Raw genomic sequence first — 19,238 nt, 5'->3', positions numbered from 1 at the left:
ACTATGCTCAATTAAAAAGGATCATTTTACGTGTGAAGAAAAAACAGGAATGCAACTATGTGCATTATGTTCACATGGAAGATTTAGTAGCAATGCTGGAGATTGATGATGATATTGTACTCTAATTATCCTTTTCTCCCTTTATTTCCCTGTGCAAATCCATAGTAATCTTTATGCCACAATCTAATACCCACAAGATGACCTATTATTTCCATGGCCTAATATTTACATGACCATTATTTACTTGTTCATCTTTCATCTTCCACTAAAAGTCCAGATCATGCACAGAGCAATATGTAATCAGCTTAAGGATGGAGGAATTATAACACCATGAATGTCTCAAAGGTTAATAAATTATCTTCAAAGAGAAGGTACAAGCACCTGTTTGCAGGCATTATCCCTAACAGAAGCAATGGCCAAAAGACATTTGCCATGGGGCCACAAGCAGCATAACATCGATACAACTTCAAGTGTGTCACAAAAAGCAGCTCGAGAGAACCATCAATGAATATAAATCAACAAAATGTTCATAACATTTTCCTCAAACGCAAGTAATACTTGACCCGAACACTTCCATCTTTCCTGGTTGCAGTTTCTACATCCTATGGTTGCAACGTTAAATCCTTGGCCGCTGTATTGACCTGCCTAGTGAGGTAGGCTTCATAAATCTCCACCACAAGCCGTGGGTCCTTCTCCACAAGTTCCTTGTACTCTTCGCGTTCTGTCAGTGTGGCCATGTTGTCCATTATCAGTGACAAGGAGGCCTCGAGCAGTTGCTTGGCGTTATGCCGATGGGCGAAGGCATAACTTGCAACGGCATTCTCACTGTTCACTTTGGATGTCATGAACTTCTCACAGAAGATCTTCAGATGCTTCACTTGGTATTTCTCAGCCAAGATCAAGAGGTCACAAGCCATATGTTCATCAAGGAGCACTTCTGCCGTGTACAAGTAGTGGACAAAGGACCGAAGAACATCATAAGAGACGTCATAGATTTTAATTATGCCGCTCCTGCTCTCCTCCATCTCATTCTCCAGCATTGCCTTGAAAACAGGAGACCTGCTAATCTACAAGAGGATAACAGAAAAAAGTAACCACGTTATTGAAAAAAATTTCCATATAAAACTTGCCCAACAATTCAGGGAGCATCCATCAGAACATCAATGAACCAGCTTATCAATTTGGTTGGCCTACGAATTATATTTCTCTTACCACACAAAAAAAAAAAAAGAGTAGATATCGATGCTGAATGTTTTGTTCGGCTTATATGACCATTAAACCATTGTCAACCTTCTGGGATACCATATAGGCCCAATTAAAGGACATAGCTGATTATATTCCAAATCAAGTTTATTTTGTTGAGTGCCTATCTAGAAATCTAACTTGTATAGAGGAACACATACAGATACTACCTGGGAAAAGACATGTGGAATTTAGTTCAATAATGATTGCTTCGCTTGATAAAGAGAAAAGGAAAATTTTAATGTAACCTTAGAGTATCAAAGTATAATGTAATTAATTATAAGATGGGATGAAACTGAATTCAAGTCATGTCATGTATCAAAAGAAACGTATGAAATTTAATTCGAAGTCATCTCATTTAACAAAAGAACAACTCTTTCAGACAGATATATGGCTTTATGTTCGACCATCTCCTGGAGATACAAATCATGTGCATTTGCAATACAACAAAGACATTCCTTAGGCCGGTGTGTTTGAGAATGGACTTATAGGGTCTCTGAACTATTTCCATCCCAAAGTGTTATGCATTTGATTGCTAGTTCAAAATATCTGATTACCTCCCTGGTTCATAGAAGATCTGGTGCATTTTTGGTAAAATTCTTTTGGTGAAACCTCAGAAAGATTAGATGTAAACACAAATTGCAGGCAGCAACAGTGAGAAATCAAATGCACATGGAGAAGAAGTTAAGAGAAAAACATAAAGAAAGTAGAAATTTAGGAGCAACTCATCAAAAGTAATTTATCCCCATTTGCTTCGACATTTCAAGGAGACAAAGGCATATCAAATCAGGTATTGATAAATGGCTAGGAGAAGGGGGAGTGAATAATATACAAAAGAGGAACATTAAGTGACAAATCAATCAACAATAAGTGCAAGATTCATGAGATCAGAAATACTAAATGAACCCATCACAATTTGACGATATCAAGTAAATCTTGAGCGTCTTGCACCCTACCATGGATTAGGTATCTAATAAGTTTGCACATTACACGCTCTTTATACACATGTATAAGCATTCTAGTATAAGGTGGAGTTGATATATCTCTAAATCAGTATCAAGCAAGTGACCTGCAAGAAGAACATTCCTGCTGCTTCTCAAAAACCCAACACTATGACATGGTGGATCATCATCTCGAGTTCACACATATCTTCTACAATATCCGAACTAGTGAAATCGAGGTTCACGATGTTTTCTACAGTTCACATAGAGAATAAACCCTAATCACATCATGAAAATTTCCAAGCAAATCAAGCAAAAGACGCAAACTTTTACCGACCCATCGCTAGATCATGCAAAAGAAAGATAACCTAAGATGGAGAAAGGAGGGGAGAGCGCTCACGAGGACGGCGCGGTGGGCGGGGACGGCGGGGGTGGTGCAGAGTGAGGAATTCGGATTGGAGGGAGAGGAAGGGGAGGTAGAGGAGGAGGCGTGGAGGACGAGGTCGGTGGTGGAGACGAGGTCGTGGGGGGAGGCGAGGCGGAGGAAGGCGACCTTGGACTTGAGGTCGTCGATCTCGCGCTTCAGCTCCTCCTCCGTCTCGCTGGCCTCTTCATAGCACTCCTTGCACGTTCCCGCGTCCCTCTCCTCGTACTCCTCCCGGCACGATTGGCACCACATGATGATCCGGCGATCTCCGCCCTCCTCCTCTCCCTTCTCCCCTTTTCCTTCTCGGCACCTCCACACACCAACAGAAGCCACCGAACAGACGAAACAGAAGGAAGACAAGAAGCAATATGGAAATAAAATAAATGATAATAAAACAGTAATAATATATTATTCCATTAACATCATCATCATCATCCCTCATATATTTTACGCAGATATATATATATATATATATATATATATATATATATATATATATATATATATATATAACACTAAAATCGAATCATCAAATCAATTCAGAATCGTGGATTCATTGACCGGCTATGATTCCGATTCTTGACTGACTCGATTTCATCCTCGACTGATGGAACGAAACCATCGATTGTGCGGTTTGCTGCTTTCGGTGTGCAGTGTTGGTGAGAATGATAGCACAGAATTATCTGCCAGAAGTGTATCTTAATGTAGTTGCTAAGTCCAACTCCCAAAATGAATATCCAGGCTGGCACCAGTTTAAATGTATTTATGCTTTTAATCATTTTTTAATGATATAAAAGAAAATGATTCTTTGCTGGTCTGTAATTATTTATATTATTTTGTGATAAAAATTATATATATATATATGATTTATATATATTATTATTAACTAATTATTATCTAATAGAGAATCAAGGTATCGTAAATCCGTCGAGTCACCCTTGTCTTCAAAGGTATTTTTTTGTTCTGTTTGTGAGTTTCGAAAGGATAAAATCGTGCGAGTATACCCATTATTCAAAACGGATAATTTATCACAAGTCTATGAGTTATACTAATGACGGACCGATAAAATATTAACTTATCATATTAGTGCTAAAAGGAGAGTCCTGAGCCCTTGGCTCCTCTACGGGAGATATCATTATTATAGGTATTTAAAAATTAGTATAAGTAATTTAAGTTTGAAAAAAAAGAAGTCAAATAATATGAAAGTGTTATTATAGGTACTTAAAAACTAATACTTTTTTCAAATTCAATGATACATATATGGAGGATTAATATTTAGAGGCATATGTGTATACCATTTATACTCCTTTTTTTGTCTTTAAAATATTTTTTGTGAATTTCTAAGGATATATTTTAATCTTGCTTAGAAATGTCACACTTGTAAAACCTTCTCAAACATGTTTTCCTCTTCTTTGATGAGAGGCATGCGATTAGACGTGCTTGCATCCAATATTTTGGATCTAAATATTGCTTCTTTTCTTCACGATCTAACAACAAAGTGATCATAGTACAAGTCTAGATTATGACGAACCCTACACACACAGTTAAGGACGACTTCAAATTGCACAAGAACATCAAGGATAACCCGTGAAAGAAACCCTAAGTTGTACGAGCACAAGAACGATAACCCTAAGAAAAGGAGCCTTAAATGCCTTGTACTAAAGAAAGATGAAGCAGTCCATAGAAATCAGAGGGTTGTTTAGGTCCTCCATGGGAGGAACCATGGAGATGTGTCCAGGAAAAGCTTCCCTGCTTCCGATCTGAGCCAGCTGAGGTTGGCGGATTTGATGCAAACAGGTCTTCTTCCCCATGCTTGAGATCCGTTGGCTTGACGAGTTGCCAGGGGTTGAAGGTCGGACGTTCTTCTTCACGGCAGTGGGCTGCGCAGCACCGTGACCTCCGACCAAGCTTCGTGATCTACGCAGCTTCGGTGAGGAGCTCGTTCTAACTCTGCTCGTGAGAGTCGCCGTGGGGCCACGTTCTGCCGTGACGCTCCTCCTTTCAGCAACGGACGCCGGCGAGCTTGAACGGAATCTCTTGGCCGGAATCGGTGGGTTACTTCTAGCGACGGGCAGCTTCGGTGGTCGTCGGATGGGACGTCTGATGACCTGAAGATCCACAGGTACATGCTTTTCCCGGTCAACCGTGACTATGCGCAACTTTCCCTTCGTCAACGAGGTTGCCTTCGGTCGAGGTGGAGTTTGAGGGGAACAGTCAGCAATCGGAGAAGAAGAAGATGAAGGAGAAAATGATGGTGAAGTCGAAGGATTAGGAGAAGAAACAGAGGTAGTAGAAGACGATGAAGAAGAACAAGAGGAGGAGATGGCGACGACTTCTGTTTTGCGTATCAGATCAGCGGGGAGGGGATTGGCCGGAGGAGAAGATTCAGAGATGACAAGCTTCTCTTCCACATGATCAGAATCAACGTTGTTTAGAGGACCCGTAAAACACTTGCTAACACAGGTGCCCATGGTTTGAGGTATGGAGGTGAAGGAGCAGTGAAGCTGAGATGCCGACATATATAGAGGAACGCCTTTAATTCTTGAGGTGGGTGTGCAAAGTGGAAACAGTTGCGTTTGCATGGGAGAGTAATGGCTGTGCCCTTCATGTGACAGTACTTAACCCCACGTAAACCTGAGAGGACTTGTGTTCTTGGCATGAGGCTTTATGGCACTGAGTAAATTTTCATGCGAGTAGCATTAAAATCCCAGAGTGGTATGATCATGATAGTGATCAAGATGCAATTTAGATGTGGGTAGTTAAAGAAGCAATTTAGATAACTATGATCTTATACATAATATGAGAAATAAATTTAATTTCTGCATTAATAATGTATGTCAACTTATGATCTTGATGTATCTCTATCTTATATTTGAATTGATAACCAGATACAGCTACCCTTATATCAGTCAATATACTTGGATTGGATGAATGGATCAGAAGATGACATTGGAGAAATTGTTTACAAAAGCCTGAACCCTTGTCAAAAATCCAGCTAGCATTCTCAAATTAAACAAAAGTAGCAAAGAGACATTAACTAATAGTAGCTAATTAAAGGCAATCACATATCTGAAATTTCAAAGATCTTTGATAGATCATTAATCTTTGACTAAGATTGGTTTGACAGGGTAATAATAAAAAGAAGTAGAATGTCAACTTGGCCAACCAAACACTTGAGAGCTACCTCCTCCATCTTGGAGAAGATACAAAATCAACATACAATCCTTTGCAAAAGCAAGTTGATGCAAGAGAACATATGCCATAGCACACTCAAGAAATTATAGTTGTTGTTGTTGTTGTGTGTGTGTGTGTGTGAGTGTTTGAAGAAATTATAGTTCAATTCCAAATAAACTGAGTTCATTTACGCTTAATGAACCAAGCTCAATCAAGAGTTTAGACATGGGATTGATTTCCACAGAGTTGGGACCAGGAAAAGCTCCATCGAGCTCAGCTTGTTGGCACTCCTAAACACCATCTGTAGCAGCACCACTAAGTAGAATTGGGAGCATGCCAGTCACCATTTTGTTGTGATTCGACTTATTGCTGGGAAACAATGCTGTGTTTGGGCGAGATCTTGTGATTCCACTCATTGCTGCATGAGTTGGTTCACGCAAGTATACAGGTTGATCATGTATGATGGTCTTTAACATCATTCCACCAGAGAAGAAGAGAGAAAGCAGAGAACCTGCAAGTTTAGTCATCAGCAAAAATAGATAAACAATCAGATAATCTCATCCTCAAGACTGTAACAACACATTTGCATTTTTGAGACAAGTAGTGATCCAACTTGAGAACATCTTTCTAGCAGAACAAACTTATACTTATTGTCAGTGGAGTGAAAACAGTGAGATTGAAGCAGACCACTCATATGGTTTACTGCCAAAGGCAGAGTTCAATTGTTCTCCGCGAAAATGAAAAGGGTGGGAAGAAAGAAATAGAATATTTTGTATGATTTGTCTGAATTCATAGTGATCGCTTTGTTTGAAGGGATAAGACTGCGTGTATTAATCTTGAGAAGCTCATTTTGTAGTCCTGTTCTTTCCTCTCCAGGTGATGCTGTGGCAAGCTCTCTCCATTGTCCTCAGGCAGGAGATATGAATGCATCTTCCTCCTCTATCTTTAGTTCTAAATGATCTTTGCAGAAAAGGACGATGTGCAGATTTTATACACCCATTGGTAAGACAAAAGGTACAAACAGAAGCACATCAACCTCTCATGGTACTCTCTGCTATCAACAGCAAGTAAAAGCTCCTAAACAGTGCATACTGGCAGTCTTCGAAGAAGTGTCTGCGCAGCGGCGAAAGAGATGACTTCAATCACCGGCGTACGTGAAGCCGACAAAGAAGCCAATTCCGTCCCACTGCACGCGACGCTACTGGCACACCGATCGGAAACGATAAAAAGGAACGAGCATGCATCCCACTATTGCCGTCCATCTCTCTGCAGGCACTCTTTTACCTCGAGGAACAGCCACCACCACCTCCATCATTATGGAGGAGCTGTTCGAGACGAGGAAGATATGTCTGAATCGAGGACAAAAGCGAAAAAGGAGGAGAAAAGCGAGGAGCAGAGAGGTTCGTGAAGGACAAGCCGACTCTGCAACGGAGGACAGAGGGCAAGACTTGGCATTGATGGGCGGAGGAAACTTTACGAGGGTCCGACAAGCGCGGCGGTCGCATCAGATGGCTACGCCCTCGTCTTCACAAAAGGTTTACGGACGCAAGTCCCACGACGAGCTGTGTGCATCAATCAGCTCACAACATGGGAATCTGATGGCCCTTTGTCTCTATTCGGCAAGAACAATTCGTGAGGCACCACAAACAAACTCATCTTAGGATATGAGTTGATGTGTCGTCGTTGTGATTGCAAGCTAAAGCTCCGAGTTGGGATCTCACCAAACAAGGCAGCAAGAAGCCAACAGCTGCCAGGTATGGTGGGTGCGAGAGAGAGCACCACGAAGAGCCATGCATGGCGACCGAGGAGGAAGTCACTTGATTTCTCCATGTCTTTTAGCGGTATAAATCATGCTCGACATAGTTGATCTTGGTTTCCAGTGCTGTGTACTTGACTTTGCAGATTCTTCCCTGGGATGCTAACCCAACCAGGGTTTTAAATGATTGAGGACGGATTGATTCGACTAGGGTTTGCAGAAAGTTGATTTCAACTCAACTATGAGCTATTTTGAATGATTGTTCTAACATGATATCCGACAACTGAAGGGAACCAAACTGTCTGACTTACGTTTAGGTCAACTTAAAGTTGACTTAAATCATGTCAAACGATTCAATCGGGTCATCAGATCATAAATATCATGTGGAATATTAGGAATTTTCATAGTCCATCCTACAATGCAATAATGTTATGATTAATCCGCGTAAAAATATTTTGATCAATAATTAGAATCAGACGAAATTGATAGACCAATTAACTTATGAGATCTGAGTCGGGACATCATATCCACCAATCACGAGGCAGGTAAGTTAACGATGGCTCTGCAAACATATATAGCTTATGGATAAGATTATGCGAAGGCAGTCGCTTTACATGAGTCGATAAGATTCCATATTTTGATCCTCTAGTAGTAATATTATCATCAGTAGGTGCCATAAGATCTTGATGTAGAGTGTGTGTGTGTGTTGTATGTGGCGTTAGAGACTTGTGAGCGGGGCGTCACTTTTGTTTCAGCTGTTGGTTTGCCTGCCAAAAGACTCCAACCCTCGGATCTCTTCGGCCTTACCAATGGGCGGCATTGGCCTTTCTTCCTTCCCACCTCCCACTCCCCCTTCTCCTCCCAACCCTGCACTGCCTTCCAATCTATGCTTTCCAAACCAAGTGCCGACCCTTTATCACCTCCTTTGTCTTCTTCTCCACTTGCCTCCATTACAAATACCCCACCCCACCCCTCCTGCCTTCATCTCCTTCTTGTCTCCTCTCCTGCACTTGTCCTTCCCCCACACTCACCCTCCACACGCGGTCTAATCCCTGGTGTGTCCTCCCCAATGGACTGCAACCCCACCTCCGTTGTCCTGCGCCCTTCCTTGGCCCTCGATAAAGAGAGAGAAGCCGGCTCCGGCGGCGTCGTCTTCAGCTCTGCGCTCCTCCCGAACCAAGCCACCATCCCCAAGGCCTTCATCTGGCCTCAGTGCGACAGGCCGACCGCCATCGAGGAGCTGGACTCCCCTGTCGTAGACCTCGATGGCTTTCTTCGTGGCGACGAAGCGTCCACGGCGCGGGCGGTCGACTGCGTCAGGGCCGCCTGCTCCACCCACGGCTTCTTCCAAGTCGCCAACCACGGCGTGGACGCGTCGCTCGGCCGGGACGCGCTTGGCTGCGTGGACGAGTTCTTCGGGCTCCCGCTCTGCCACAAGTTACGCGCCCGGAGGAAGCCCGGAAGCATGTGGGGCTACGTCGGCGCTCACGCCGACCGCTTCTCCTCGGAGCTGCCCTGGAAGGAGACCCTCTCCTTCGGCTATCATGAGGCCGGCGACGACCGCGTCGTTGTCGACTACTTCACGTCCACCTTAGGCAATGATTTCCAGAGGATGGGGTGAGCCATTAGATTACCCTACAATCGACATGCATCGAGACCCAAAGGGACTGGCATTGCCATTCACGTCGCATTCTAACCTCTTCGGTGCTTGATTAGGTTGGTCTTCCAGAGATACTGCGAGGCCATGGAGAAGCTATCTCTGGTGATCATGGAGCTCCTGGCGATGAGCCTGGGAGTGGACAGAACCCACTACAGAGACTTCTTCGAGGACAATCGGTCGATAATGAGATGCAACTACTACCCTCCATGTCCGGAGCCGGAGCTGACGCTCGGCACCGGCCCACACTGCGATCCCACCTCGCTCACCGTTCTTCGACAGGACCAAGTGGACGGGCTCGAGGTGTTCGACGGCAACAGATGGCGGTCCGTCCGGCCTATTCGCGACGCCCTTGTGATCAACATCGGTGATACGTTCATGGTACGTGAGCTGTCTCTGCTCCTCCTGATTACTCAAAAGTTCTCTTTCTATTAGGTATACATGCAACATCAAATGTTTGGTAATTTAGACACTGCAAAACTGAGATTACGTACTTAGAAGACAATTCCACTGCTGGGAACCTTAATTTCCTTGATGAAGTGAATCCATGTATGGCATGTCGGTGAAGTGCATCAAATCCAAGATTTAGCAGCAATATTTAGGATGATTTGCTGCATGCCATATCATGTCAGCCACAAGCTCATCATCTTCAACATTCTGACTAACTCTTCCGCAAAGTAATCCACTAAAAGAGAGATGAGAGGACACACAAGATGTAAAGATTCAGGAGCATGGTTGTCTGGTTTGTCATCTTGCAGAAAGAAACAGATCTGCATTGTCTTATTACAACAGTGAAATCACCTGCAATTTCTGATAGCTTCTGTGCCTTTGATTTTGGTTTTGTTTGGGAACCAAGGCACTGTCCAACGGGAGGTACAAAAGCTGCCTGCACCGGGCCGTGGTGAACAGACGCCGGCAACGAAAGTCGCTGGCCTTCTTCCTCTGCCCCAGGGAGGACCGCGTGGTCCGGCCGCCGCCGGGGGAGCTCGGCGGCGCGAGGCTGTACCCGGACTTCACGTGGGCGGAGCTGTTGGAGTTCACGCAGCGCCACTACCGGGCCGACATGAAGACGCTCCACAGCTTCACCGACTGGCTTCTCTCCTCCTCTTCCCCATCCCCTCTCCGGTCCACCTGATCATCCCCCTTCTCCCTCATCCACCCACTGTAACTCACAACGGACCGAATAATCTATAGACGCCATGCGTTCTAGTTCATCGATCGTCTCCATTTTAGGACTGGTTCGTGGATCTCGAGTTAGGAGTTGAATTTGCAAGGTGGGAAGAGGAGAGGTGGACGTGATGGCGCCACAAAGGACAAGCGACCAACACATGAAGTTGCAGGAGCAGATCCGGTATCTGATAAGCGACGACGTAGCGAACTCCATGGTGGGCACGGCAGTAACAAGTGTCTCAAGTGGGACGGGGCACTGTGCCGTATTCTAGCGGTCAACATGCTGCAGACTCCAAAAGGGCTTCGTGTACTGCCTCCATTGTAGTGTTCTTGTGCGAGGTTGGGCGCCCGGAGGGGAGAAGCTGATGCTGTAGGTTTTGGAGGCAAGTGTAGGAGGCCAGCAGCCAGAGGCCAGCAGTGGCTGCTGGCCCAAGAGAAAGGTGGGTGAGGTCAGCTCCTTTTGGCCTTTGCCATGCCTTGCCTTTACCTTGCTTCATTAATTTTCCAGCCTCTTTGCTCACTTTGAATTACATTTTGTACGATAAAAATATATTATACTATGTAATTAATTATCTTTAGTGTCTTGATTCTTATATTTTAAAATATTATATTAGTATTAAGTTTATTTATCTTAACGTTGTCGATTTTACTAATAGAAATAGAAAAATAAAATATAAAAAGATAATTTTAATGTTTCAGTTGATGGTGGTGACCGACGACAATATTGCTAGAGGGTACGGATAACTATTGTGAATAAGAAGAATTATAACAAGAGGTAAAAGCTACTCTATTGACATAGACATAGTTATCGAGCGATCCTTTTGTCTCAAGCAGCACCGCTCAACATTTGCATTGACGCTATTGCAGATGCAAGAGCGACATCACTCAGCCACTACATCAATATCGACATAGATGCAAGAGCAACATTGCTCAATCGTTGCATCATTGACACAGATATAGAGCGACCCTCACCTCTCGTTGCCACTTTCCTTATTCATAATAATTACTCGTGACCCGACACAGATATAGAGCAACTCTCACCTCTCGTTACAACTTTCCTTATTCATAATAACCACTAGTGACCCCAATGACGTTATCGTCCATCATCATCAACTAAAATATTAAAATTATTTTTTTTATTTTTTATCTTCATATTTCTATCGATAAAATCGATCACATTAAGATAAATAAACATAGATATTCACTTGTAATTATAGAGATACCAATATAATTTTTTAAAATATAAAGACTTAAATAGTAAAGATAACAAACTATATAAAATAATCTATAATTAGCTCTCAAAAACACATCCCATCGTGGGTAATGCATTTTATGAGCAATAAAAGGAAAAAAAGTACAATAATTGACTCATTCTTCCTTCTAAACAAGATATCAAGATATACATATGTATGTATGAAGGAGGAAGGGAAAGAGGAGAGTGGGATATATATGACTCGTCAGATCTAAAGGCAATTCATCTCGACATGAGAACGGCACTTAGATAATCTCTAGCAGAACAATTTCTTTGACCTCGAGAAGAATTAATTATGAAATTAGTAACTTGCACAACTTTTTCTTTCCCCTTCTTGAAAATGTAAATAACGACAAAAACCATACCATACCCATCTCCCTCAGAAATGGCAGCATTCATACACCTACTCTCTATGGCATACTCGTCTCGACCTGGTTTGGCCGCCACATTGTCTTCTCGGCACACAACAAGCCTTCATTGTCCTTCGAATATGTCAGCCGGATCTCCCATTGCAGAGACTTCACCGTCGTCTCTATTTCACTGATTGTCTTAACATCGTCCCTCACGATCAGCTTTCCTCCCGGCCTTGTTATCCGGTCGACCTCAACAATTACAGGCCGTAGTTGGCACCTAAAATGGAAATGTGACAGAACCATGATTGGTAATTGGAATTATTGGGTGAATTTTGGATGAAAATGTCTATGATACCACACAAGCACATCTGATGGAATCCTTTAGATTAGAATGCATCCAACTTTTAGAGAAGAAAATTTTAATAAAGCATCTTATTTCTCCGAATCTAATTACGCGATAATCACTATTATGAATGTTTAGTTTTGTTTAAAATTATATTTAGGGTTAGCTGATCATCCAGATGCCATAGTTGTAAGTCAAATATTATCAGTATGATCAGAAAAAGGTTACTATCCAGGTTAAAGTATATGCCTAAATATCAAAACTCACTAAGGTCATAAAAAAAAAGCCCTAATAAAATTAACATACATTAGTTTAGGGCCTCTTTAACTTGTCCAGAACTTTCACAACTCCAGAGTTCATTCATCAGAAACTATGGATAAGGAGAGAGATTTCTAACCACTGCAAGGATTACTGTGAATTATAGGATGAGCTGAATGATTAGATGTAACTTATGAGCAAGCTTAAATCTCATTTTGCATCATTTCAATTTAGTGGTTTTAAATTTACAGTTACACTTACCTGTAATTTTTACAGTTAGATCTAACTTACAGGAAGATCCTATCCGCTTCAAGTCTATATATATATCATCTTTCATCCACGTGCATAAAAAAAAAAAAACTTTTAAGATGAACAACAAGATGAATGCCACTGAGACAAAAATAGTTCAAGCATCTAGAAAGATAAAATAAGTAATATCCATATTCAAAGAAGTGCAAAAGAAATTTTCGTACCTCTTCTTGATTTTAGAGAATAAATGGTCGGCATGGAGAAGATCATATGTTCTTGGGTAGGTGCTGAATGATTCACACCAATCATGATACATTCCAAACAAGCCCCTCTCGTAAATAACAGGGAGTGTATCTGGTGAATCGATTGAGACAATATTCATCACCCAGACCTTCATATCTCGCAAAGCTGCAGCAAAGCTGAAAACGACAACAGAAATTAATGCATTGATATAAGCTGAAGATGTAGGAAAGAATGTTAAGGCATAATATCTTGCCAAAATTTGAAAAAAAAAAGTTCAAATTTTAATAGGAAACACAAAATGTGATACATTGCAATTTGCTGTGAGGCCTCCGGATGCATTAGAAAATGGAATAAAGCACAGTCCAAAATTTGAGAAGACATTCAGGAAATATGAGAAGAAAACATAATATGAGGAATTCATGCCATGTTTCTAAACATATAGGGTTGCTGAGCATTTGAAAGAAAGAACCTGCCTTAAACAACCAAATCAACATGAAAAATTATAACAACAATGGTAGAACTTTCTAGAAGAATTAACCTATGCAAAGATTTATGGGTCATTGATAGGCAATGAATTTCAACTTAGATTAATATACTAGAATATCGGTTTTAACCATACCATGTTACCCTAAAACATCTTGCTTTGTCATGCATCCTCACAATCGAAGAAAACTCACATATCAAATGCAACTAAATAATTTCTACCAGAAATCTCAGTCGTTGTGAAGCAAACTGTAAAATATTTGCACTGTTGTTTGCACCTATGTTGATAAGATCAACAATCGACTTGAATTTCATAAATAAATATAGAACTTGTAGCAGGAAAAGAATAATGCCTGTCAAAGCTAAACAAGAATACAAATAAGCATGTGCTTACCCTCCATATACAGATCTCATGTCCATGACATTTCTCACAGTAGACCAGTTAATTCCCATTCCACCGACATATGATTTGCTAACAACCCGTTTCCAGTGCTCATAGTCTGCTACAAAGTCTTCTGGTGCAGGTTTACCATAAACCCCAGGTTGAGAATTGTTTAGCCAGTGAGGCACCTTCTCCAACCTTTGTGGCCACTGCTCAGGCCACATCCTCCCATGACTAGCTGAATCTAGAGGCACCTTGTGCATACATGCTTGGAGTGGAACATTCCTGCATGCCAGCAGATGTCACCAAAACTGCACATACATACTTCATATAGATGAAACCAAACAAGTAAAGGATCCCCAGCCCCTCCCTCCAAAATAAAAAGCATACCATGCTGCATCTGCATCATCGGATTCTTGGCAAAGTCGTGGATTATCTTCTGATCTTTTCTCGTAGCATCTATTGTCAATAGGTTTTCTATAGATAGCTAAACCAACTTGGTTCAGTTCATCACTTGTTTTATTGACCATCTCCCAGCACATAGATGTTGTCAGTGCAGTCATGGCTGGCATCCAAAAGAGGGTTAGGACAGTTTAAACCTATTTACTTTGTTGACACATATACTAAGAGACAAGCCAGGTGACTGTTTGCCTTTATATATCTACTTCATCAACAAGTGAAACAGAAATGACTAGCTGAAGCCTATTATATCACCATGTAAGTGATTTTTCATAGTTTGAACAATTAAAACATATACTAGTAGAAGATAAAGAAGTCAGTAGTACAGGGAACTTCCACTTTGTGAAATGCTAGAACACAGTTCTTTTTTTTTTTCAGGCAGAAGATCACAAAAAACATTTTCTTAAAATAGTTTACCAGAGAGATGGATATGAGGTATCATCAGCATTGTGCAATCAATCCCTAATTTATGCAATGTAGACTGTGATAATTCAGGAGTTAAATTTATGATATAAGGAAATATACAGAAAATTTGTTAACTCAATCTAGCTGTCATTTGATTACTTAAAATGCAAGGCATAGATAATTTGGCAATATTCCTTGAGATTACTAATCAAACAATATAGGCCCTTCCTTTGAACCTATTTCAAACTTAGAATAAATATAAGCCACGATTTCTACCTTTCCAGATCCCAACATCTTCTGGATCAGTTCGGTAAACTGGAGTTGCTGACCAGACAAAGTAACCACCAGGACGCAGCAACCGATTCAGCTCCAACAAAAGCATACCACCTATAGGTCTCAACTTTTAGATCAAAGATCCAATGGCATAAGAGAAAGAACAAGCTTAATCAACACAAGTACCTTCAATATGCCATGGCACTCTGCACCGGGCACAATGAACAACATCAAAGACCTTACTAGGGAAAGGAAGTCTTTTGCTACCCATGACTGCTGATATAGCTGGAATGCCTCTCTCAAGAGCAAACTGCACTTGCGCCTCATGCTCATCTTTGGGTGCAAATGACATGGTCAGAACATCTCTATCAAAGAGATAACCACCAAAACTAGCCACTCCACAGCCAACATCCAGCACAACACGGCTCCGTTTTCCCCATGCTATATCAGGCAATGACTGCAATTATTCTCAAAGGAAAAATGAATAGTGTTCAGGAAGATTGTTTCCATCAAATACCTAATCTAGTCAGTAAGAAAACCAGAAGACCTAACAAACGGTTATACCTTACTGGAATCTAGATAGCAGGAAATGAGAAGAAAAAAAAGCCAGAACTTTTACATCCAACGCCATTTTATTATCTCCTAATAATTCCACGTGAAGTTACTAAGCAAGTGTAAGCAAATAAGAAACAAGCATGAATTAAATGCAGGAATCTGCAAGAGAAGTCTCAAATGCAAAATTCTGCATCGTGCACAATCCAATAGGCCAATGAAATAGCACAAGAAACAACTGTATGAGTGACTTGGATTGTCTCAACAACCAGAACTGGCAGGGTCAATAGTGACAAGGAGTGCAGAGTAGAGGATAAGTAATAACCTGAGAAAAAGTTCAACCAGGAAACAGGTATCACTATTCCAGTGGATTAAATTAACAAGCACTCAGGATGGTGAGTAATATTAGTATTGATGAAGGCCAAACTGGTAAATAAAACTTGTGTACCTCCTGGATGAAATCAATATAATGAAGTGCACCATGTATAAACTGAGTTCCGCCTCCTGGAAAATTGATATATTCTCCAGAAACTTTCACCCAATTTTGGTGTCCTTTCACTTCTGCAAGCTTGGTATGTGGCACATTGTTGTACCATATCTGCGGCAAACCATAAAGCAAGGAAACCAAAGCTTACAATGGAAAGAAGTTAATAGACAGAAAAAAGAATAATGGCCACACGAATACCTTTTCCCGACTGTTGGGCCACCTCACTGGTAGTCTGTATCCATCTGGCAGAGGAACAAGGCAGGTTGGTGGCTCTTCAGGGCAGTGCCTCTCTCTGTGTTCATAATGCCCAGTGAAGTGTAGCTTCTTAATGGCTGCCACATTGTCAAGACAAGGAATGTAATCTTCTCCAGTAGTGACATTACAGAGTTTCCAGGTGGAATCAAAATTTTGGCCGTCAGGTGAAGATAATATTTGCACTTCCTTCTCGTTCTTTGATTCTGCTGCCTGGCTAGACCATGCACCATTCTGGGTATTGGTTTCATTTAAAAGCTCTGACTGGGCCCCAGATGGGAAGACCTCATTGCCACCTGTGTCCTTTGGTTGATTCCCCTCTTTGTTTCCGTCGTCGAAGTCTTGTGGTGTATTCTTGTCTCCATTTTGCTCCAATTTCTCCTCTACCGGACCTTCATTGTTTTCATCCTTATTTTTGCCGCCATCTGATACCTCATCTTGTTCTGATTTCTTATCCGTTTTAGTATCATCATCATTTTCAGCTTCCTTTGATCTGTCCTCTATGTTCTGGTCTTGACGATCTGCCTGGTCACCTGTGTCAATCTCCTGATCCACGTCTCCAGCCTCCTTGATTGTTTCTCCTCCTCCTTCTCCATCGACATCACTAAAGGTACCAGTTTTTGAAGTATCTTCCAACTCATTTTTAGAATCATTGCTTCCCTTTGGAAGATCCTTCACTTCGGTTTTCTCTACTGGCACTTCAGCTGTTTTATCTGATGCAGAATAGGCTTCATTTGGAACATTGTTTTCATTGTCATTGCCATCACTGCTTGTTGAATCATTGGTGACATCGCCCGAACGATTCTCAAATGACCTAGAATCGGACTTAGCAACTTTGTCATTAGTCTCAGATTGGGTATCGGCCATCTCCACAGGAATGACCGTTGAGGATGTCATCATCCATACTCCAACTAAGCAAAGGGCGACAAACACGACAATTGTAGTTGTCGAGCATAATGAGGATGTCCCCCTGCCATCCAACCTTGAGCTTCTCCCAAATGCCATGTTTGTTGCATGTAAATTTATCCAAATATTTTGTCTGCGAACACCAATTGATTTTTCATTGGTCATTCTTTAGCAATATACCAAACCAAAATGTCTCATTCGGTACATTAAGAAAAGATTTTGTACATGAAAGGGACAATAAAGAGAAATTATGGTATTCATTTGTCTACTGCAAAAATTTAGACCAAAATGTTTGTTAAGCTTTTACCACAGCCACAACTTATAGATGATCAAACCAGAAAGAAGTGACGGCAATACTAACATTCATAGAAGCATCACTTTATGACTACAGATCAGTAAGTCAGCTAGTAAGTAACCAATGAAACATGCATATAATCGTCATAAATTATTCTAAAAATACCTCCTCCAGACGACAAAAAGGCAAGAGAGGCCGATTAAAGTTACCGACTCACAGATCTGAGAAATTTTCACTTCAGCATCTCAATAAGAACATTCAAGACCAAAAGACAAATTTTCTAGAGTCTCATCTCTAGAACAGGTTGCAGATCCAAATTGGAGAACTCCCAGATAATTACTGATGATTAACGAACCCATTTGTTGAGATCTAACTAACAAATCTACATCAATCAACGCGGATAAGAGTACGCTGGATATATCAGATAAAAGATTCGCATCTTACTTAAATAGCCAATTATCCGTGCCAGATCTAAAGAAACACGAAGCTAAAAAAGAGAAAGAAAAACGAAACGAAAAAGAGAAAAGGAGCAAAGGGAAAGATCTACAATGAAGATGACCAGAGCACAAAAAAAAAAATGGCACGGAAACGAAATCGTGGGTAGCAAAAGCAGGATATCCATGAGTACCTCTCTCCGGCCGGAGATCCCTACCGAACTAAGCGGAATGGCGAGGGCTTTCACCCTCGGCCGACGGCTTCGAGATGAGACGGAGACGGAAGAAAGAGCAAGCCGGCTTTATAGGAGGAAGCAAGCAAGCGAGCGCCGAGTGGGAGTGAGGTGAGATCCTTGTTCTAATGCCAGGACTGCTGCCGAGCGTTCCGATTCAAGCGACCACTTGCGCCCCGACATGCCACCGTGGCGCACGACAAAGAACCGAGAAGGTGGGGAGTGGGATCGGCCTCGTCAACATCGTCCGTCCGATCCTAAGTCGCGACTGTTGTCGGGCCATGAAGCGTCTGTCTTTATAATTATGCCCATGTCTTATTTAATTACGATTCTGCTTCCGCTTAAACTAAATGATGTATTAGGCGGTGAAGGAGAAGGCTTCACCGACAAACACTGTTTCAATATAACAACTGACATATTGTTATAACGCCTTCTCAACTGTTATATGTTTTTGTGAATATAACAGCATATGGTTGGTTACATTAATGGCTTCGCGATGAAATGATCGATGGGGACACACATCGTTATCTTAATGTCTCTCTTGAGTCAAAATCTATACCTCTTTTTTTCATCTACTGTATTGGGCTTATGGAAAGTATAGAGGTAAAGTTTCTTGTAGTTCCATATCTTTTGTATACTTTAGCTCAGTGGTAAGGTTATTACTTTTGGTGGGTTGCTTCAGGTGCTTAGGCCATCACATTGGACAATTGCAAAAGGAACTGAGGTGCATTTCGTCCCATGAAAAGGATTGAACAGAGCTCACCATAGAAGATAAGATTTCCCCAACGAAAAAATCTCTCTATTCTGTTGAGGAAAATCCTCTATTCTACTGAGAAAAATATCTGTATAAATAGGAGAGGAAAAATGTTAATGTATTGAAGCATTTTTCATTTCTTCAATAAAACTTCTTCATCAAGTTAGGATAGTTAGGATGCAGATGTTCTTGTGCCAAAGGAAAGAGATGGCTACAAAACATCATCAATATGGTTTGAGTGGTTCATCAAGCACTCAA

General features: G+C 41.5%; 3 protein-coding genes across 3 annotated transcripts; 1 reads left to right on the top strand and 2 right to left on the bottom strand.

The window, feature by feature from the left end:
• Window positions 1-335: 335 nt before the first annotated feature.
• On the bottom strand, window positions 336-2,964 carry LOC135644587 (BTB/POZ domain-containing protein At4g08455-like). The gene is made up of 2 exons (XM_065162293.1): window positions 2,584-2,964; window positions 336-1,067 (listed from the first exon to the last, which is right to left on the bottom strand). The coding sequence occupies exons 1-2, from the start codon at window positions 2,860-2,862 to the stop codon at window positions 603-605; spliced, it is 744 nt and encodes a 247-aa protein (XP_065018365.1). The 5' UTR covers window positions 2,863-2,964; the 3' UTR covers window positions 336-602.
• A 5,632-nt stretch (window positions 2,965-8,596) lies between these two features.
• On the top strand, window positions 8,597-10,582 carry LOC135644751 (gibberellin 20 oxidase 2-like). The gene is made up of 3 exons (XM_065162625.1): window positions 8,597-9,157; window positions 9,257-9,578; window positions 10,054-10,582. Exons 1-3 carry the CDS (start codon window positions 8,610-8,612, stop codon window positions 10,330-10,332), a joined length of 1,149 nt encoding a protein of 382 aa, XP_065018697.1. The 5' UTR covers window positions 8,597-8,609; the 3' UTR covers window positions 10,333-10,582.
• Window positions 10,583-11,876: 1,294 nt separating this feature from the next.
• LOC135645581 (probable methyltransferase PMT24) lies at window positions 11,877-18,345 on the bottom strand. The gene is made up of 9 exons (XM_065164116.1): window positions 18,188-18,345; window positions 16,305-17,397; window positions 16,068-16,217; window positions 15,254-15,524; window positions 15,071-15,181; window positions 14,321-14,495; window positions 13,943-14,215; window positions 13,047-13,241; window positions 11,877-12,249 (listed from the first exon to the last, which is right to left on the bottom strand). Exons 2-9 carry the CDS (start codon window positions 17,361-17,363, stop codon window positions 12,030-12,032), a joined length of 2,454 nt encoding a protein of 817 aa, XP_065020188.1. The 5' UTR covers window positions 17,364-17,397; window positions 18,188-18,345; the 3' UTR covers window positions 11,877-12,029.
• Window positions 18,346-19,238: the final 893 nt, after the last annotated feature.

The sequence above is a fragment of the Musa acuminata genome, chromosome BXJ3-8 (genome assembly GCF_036884655.1).
Source record: "Musa acuminata AAA Group cultivar baxijiao chromosome BXJ3-8, Cavendish_Baxijiao_AAA, whole genome shotgun sequence".
Taxonomy (NCBI): domain Eukaryota; kingdom Viridiplantae; phylum Streptophyta; class Magnoliopsida; order Zingiberales; family Musaceae; genus Musa; species Musa acuminata.
The sequence above is the reverse complement of the archived record's forward strand: the minus strand, read 5'-3'. Positions and strand labels throughout refer to the sequence as shown.

Excerpts from the sequence above, each read along its gene's own strand:
- LOC135644587 (XM_065162293.1), bottom strand. The coding sequence starts at position 2,862 with ATGTGGTGCCAATCGTGCCGGGAGGAGTACGAGGAGAGGGACGCGGGA. Across the intron at positions 1,068-2,583 it reads CCGCCCACCGCGCCGTCCTC|ATTAGCAGGTCTCCTGTTTT; the intron begins GTGAGCGCTCTC and ends ATCCTCTTGTAG.
- LOC135644751 (XM_065162625.1), top strand. The coding sequence starts at position 8,610 with ATGGACTGCAACCCCACCTCCGTTGTCCTGCGCCCTTCCTTGGCCCTC. Across the intron at positions 9,158-9,256 it reads AATGATTTCCAGAGGATGGG|GTTGGTCTTCCAGAGATACT; the intron begins GTGAGCCATTAG and ends GTGCTTGATTAG. Across the intron at positions 9,579-10,053 it reads ACATCGGTGATACGTTCATG|GCACTGTCCAACGGGAGGTA; the intron begins GTACGTGAGCTG and ends TTGGGAACCAAG.
- LOC135645581 (XM_065164116.1), bottom strand. The coding sequence starts at position 17,363 with ATGGCATTTGGGAGAAGCTCAAGGTTGGATGGCAGGGGGACATCCTCA. Across the intron at positions 15,525-16,067 it reads ATATTGATTTCATCCAGGAG|TCATTGCCTGATATAGCATG; the intron begins GTACACAAGTTT and ends GAATAATTGCAG. Across the intron at positions 14,216-14,320 it reads GATGATGCAGATGCAGCATG|GAATGTTCCACTCCAAGCAT; the intron begins GTATGCTTTTTA and ends GCTGGCATGCAG.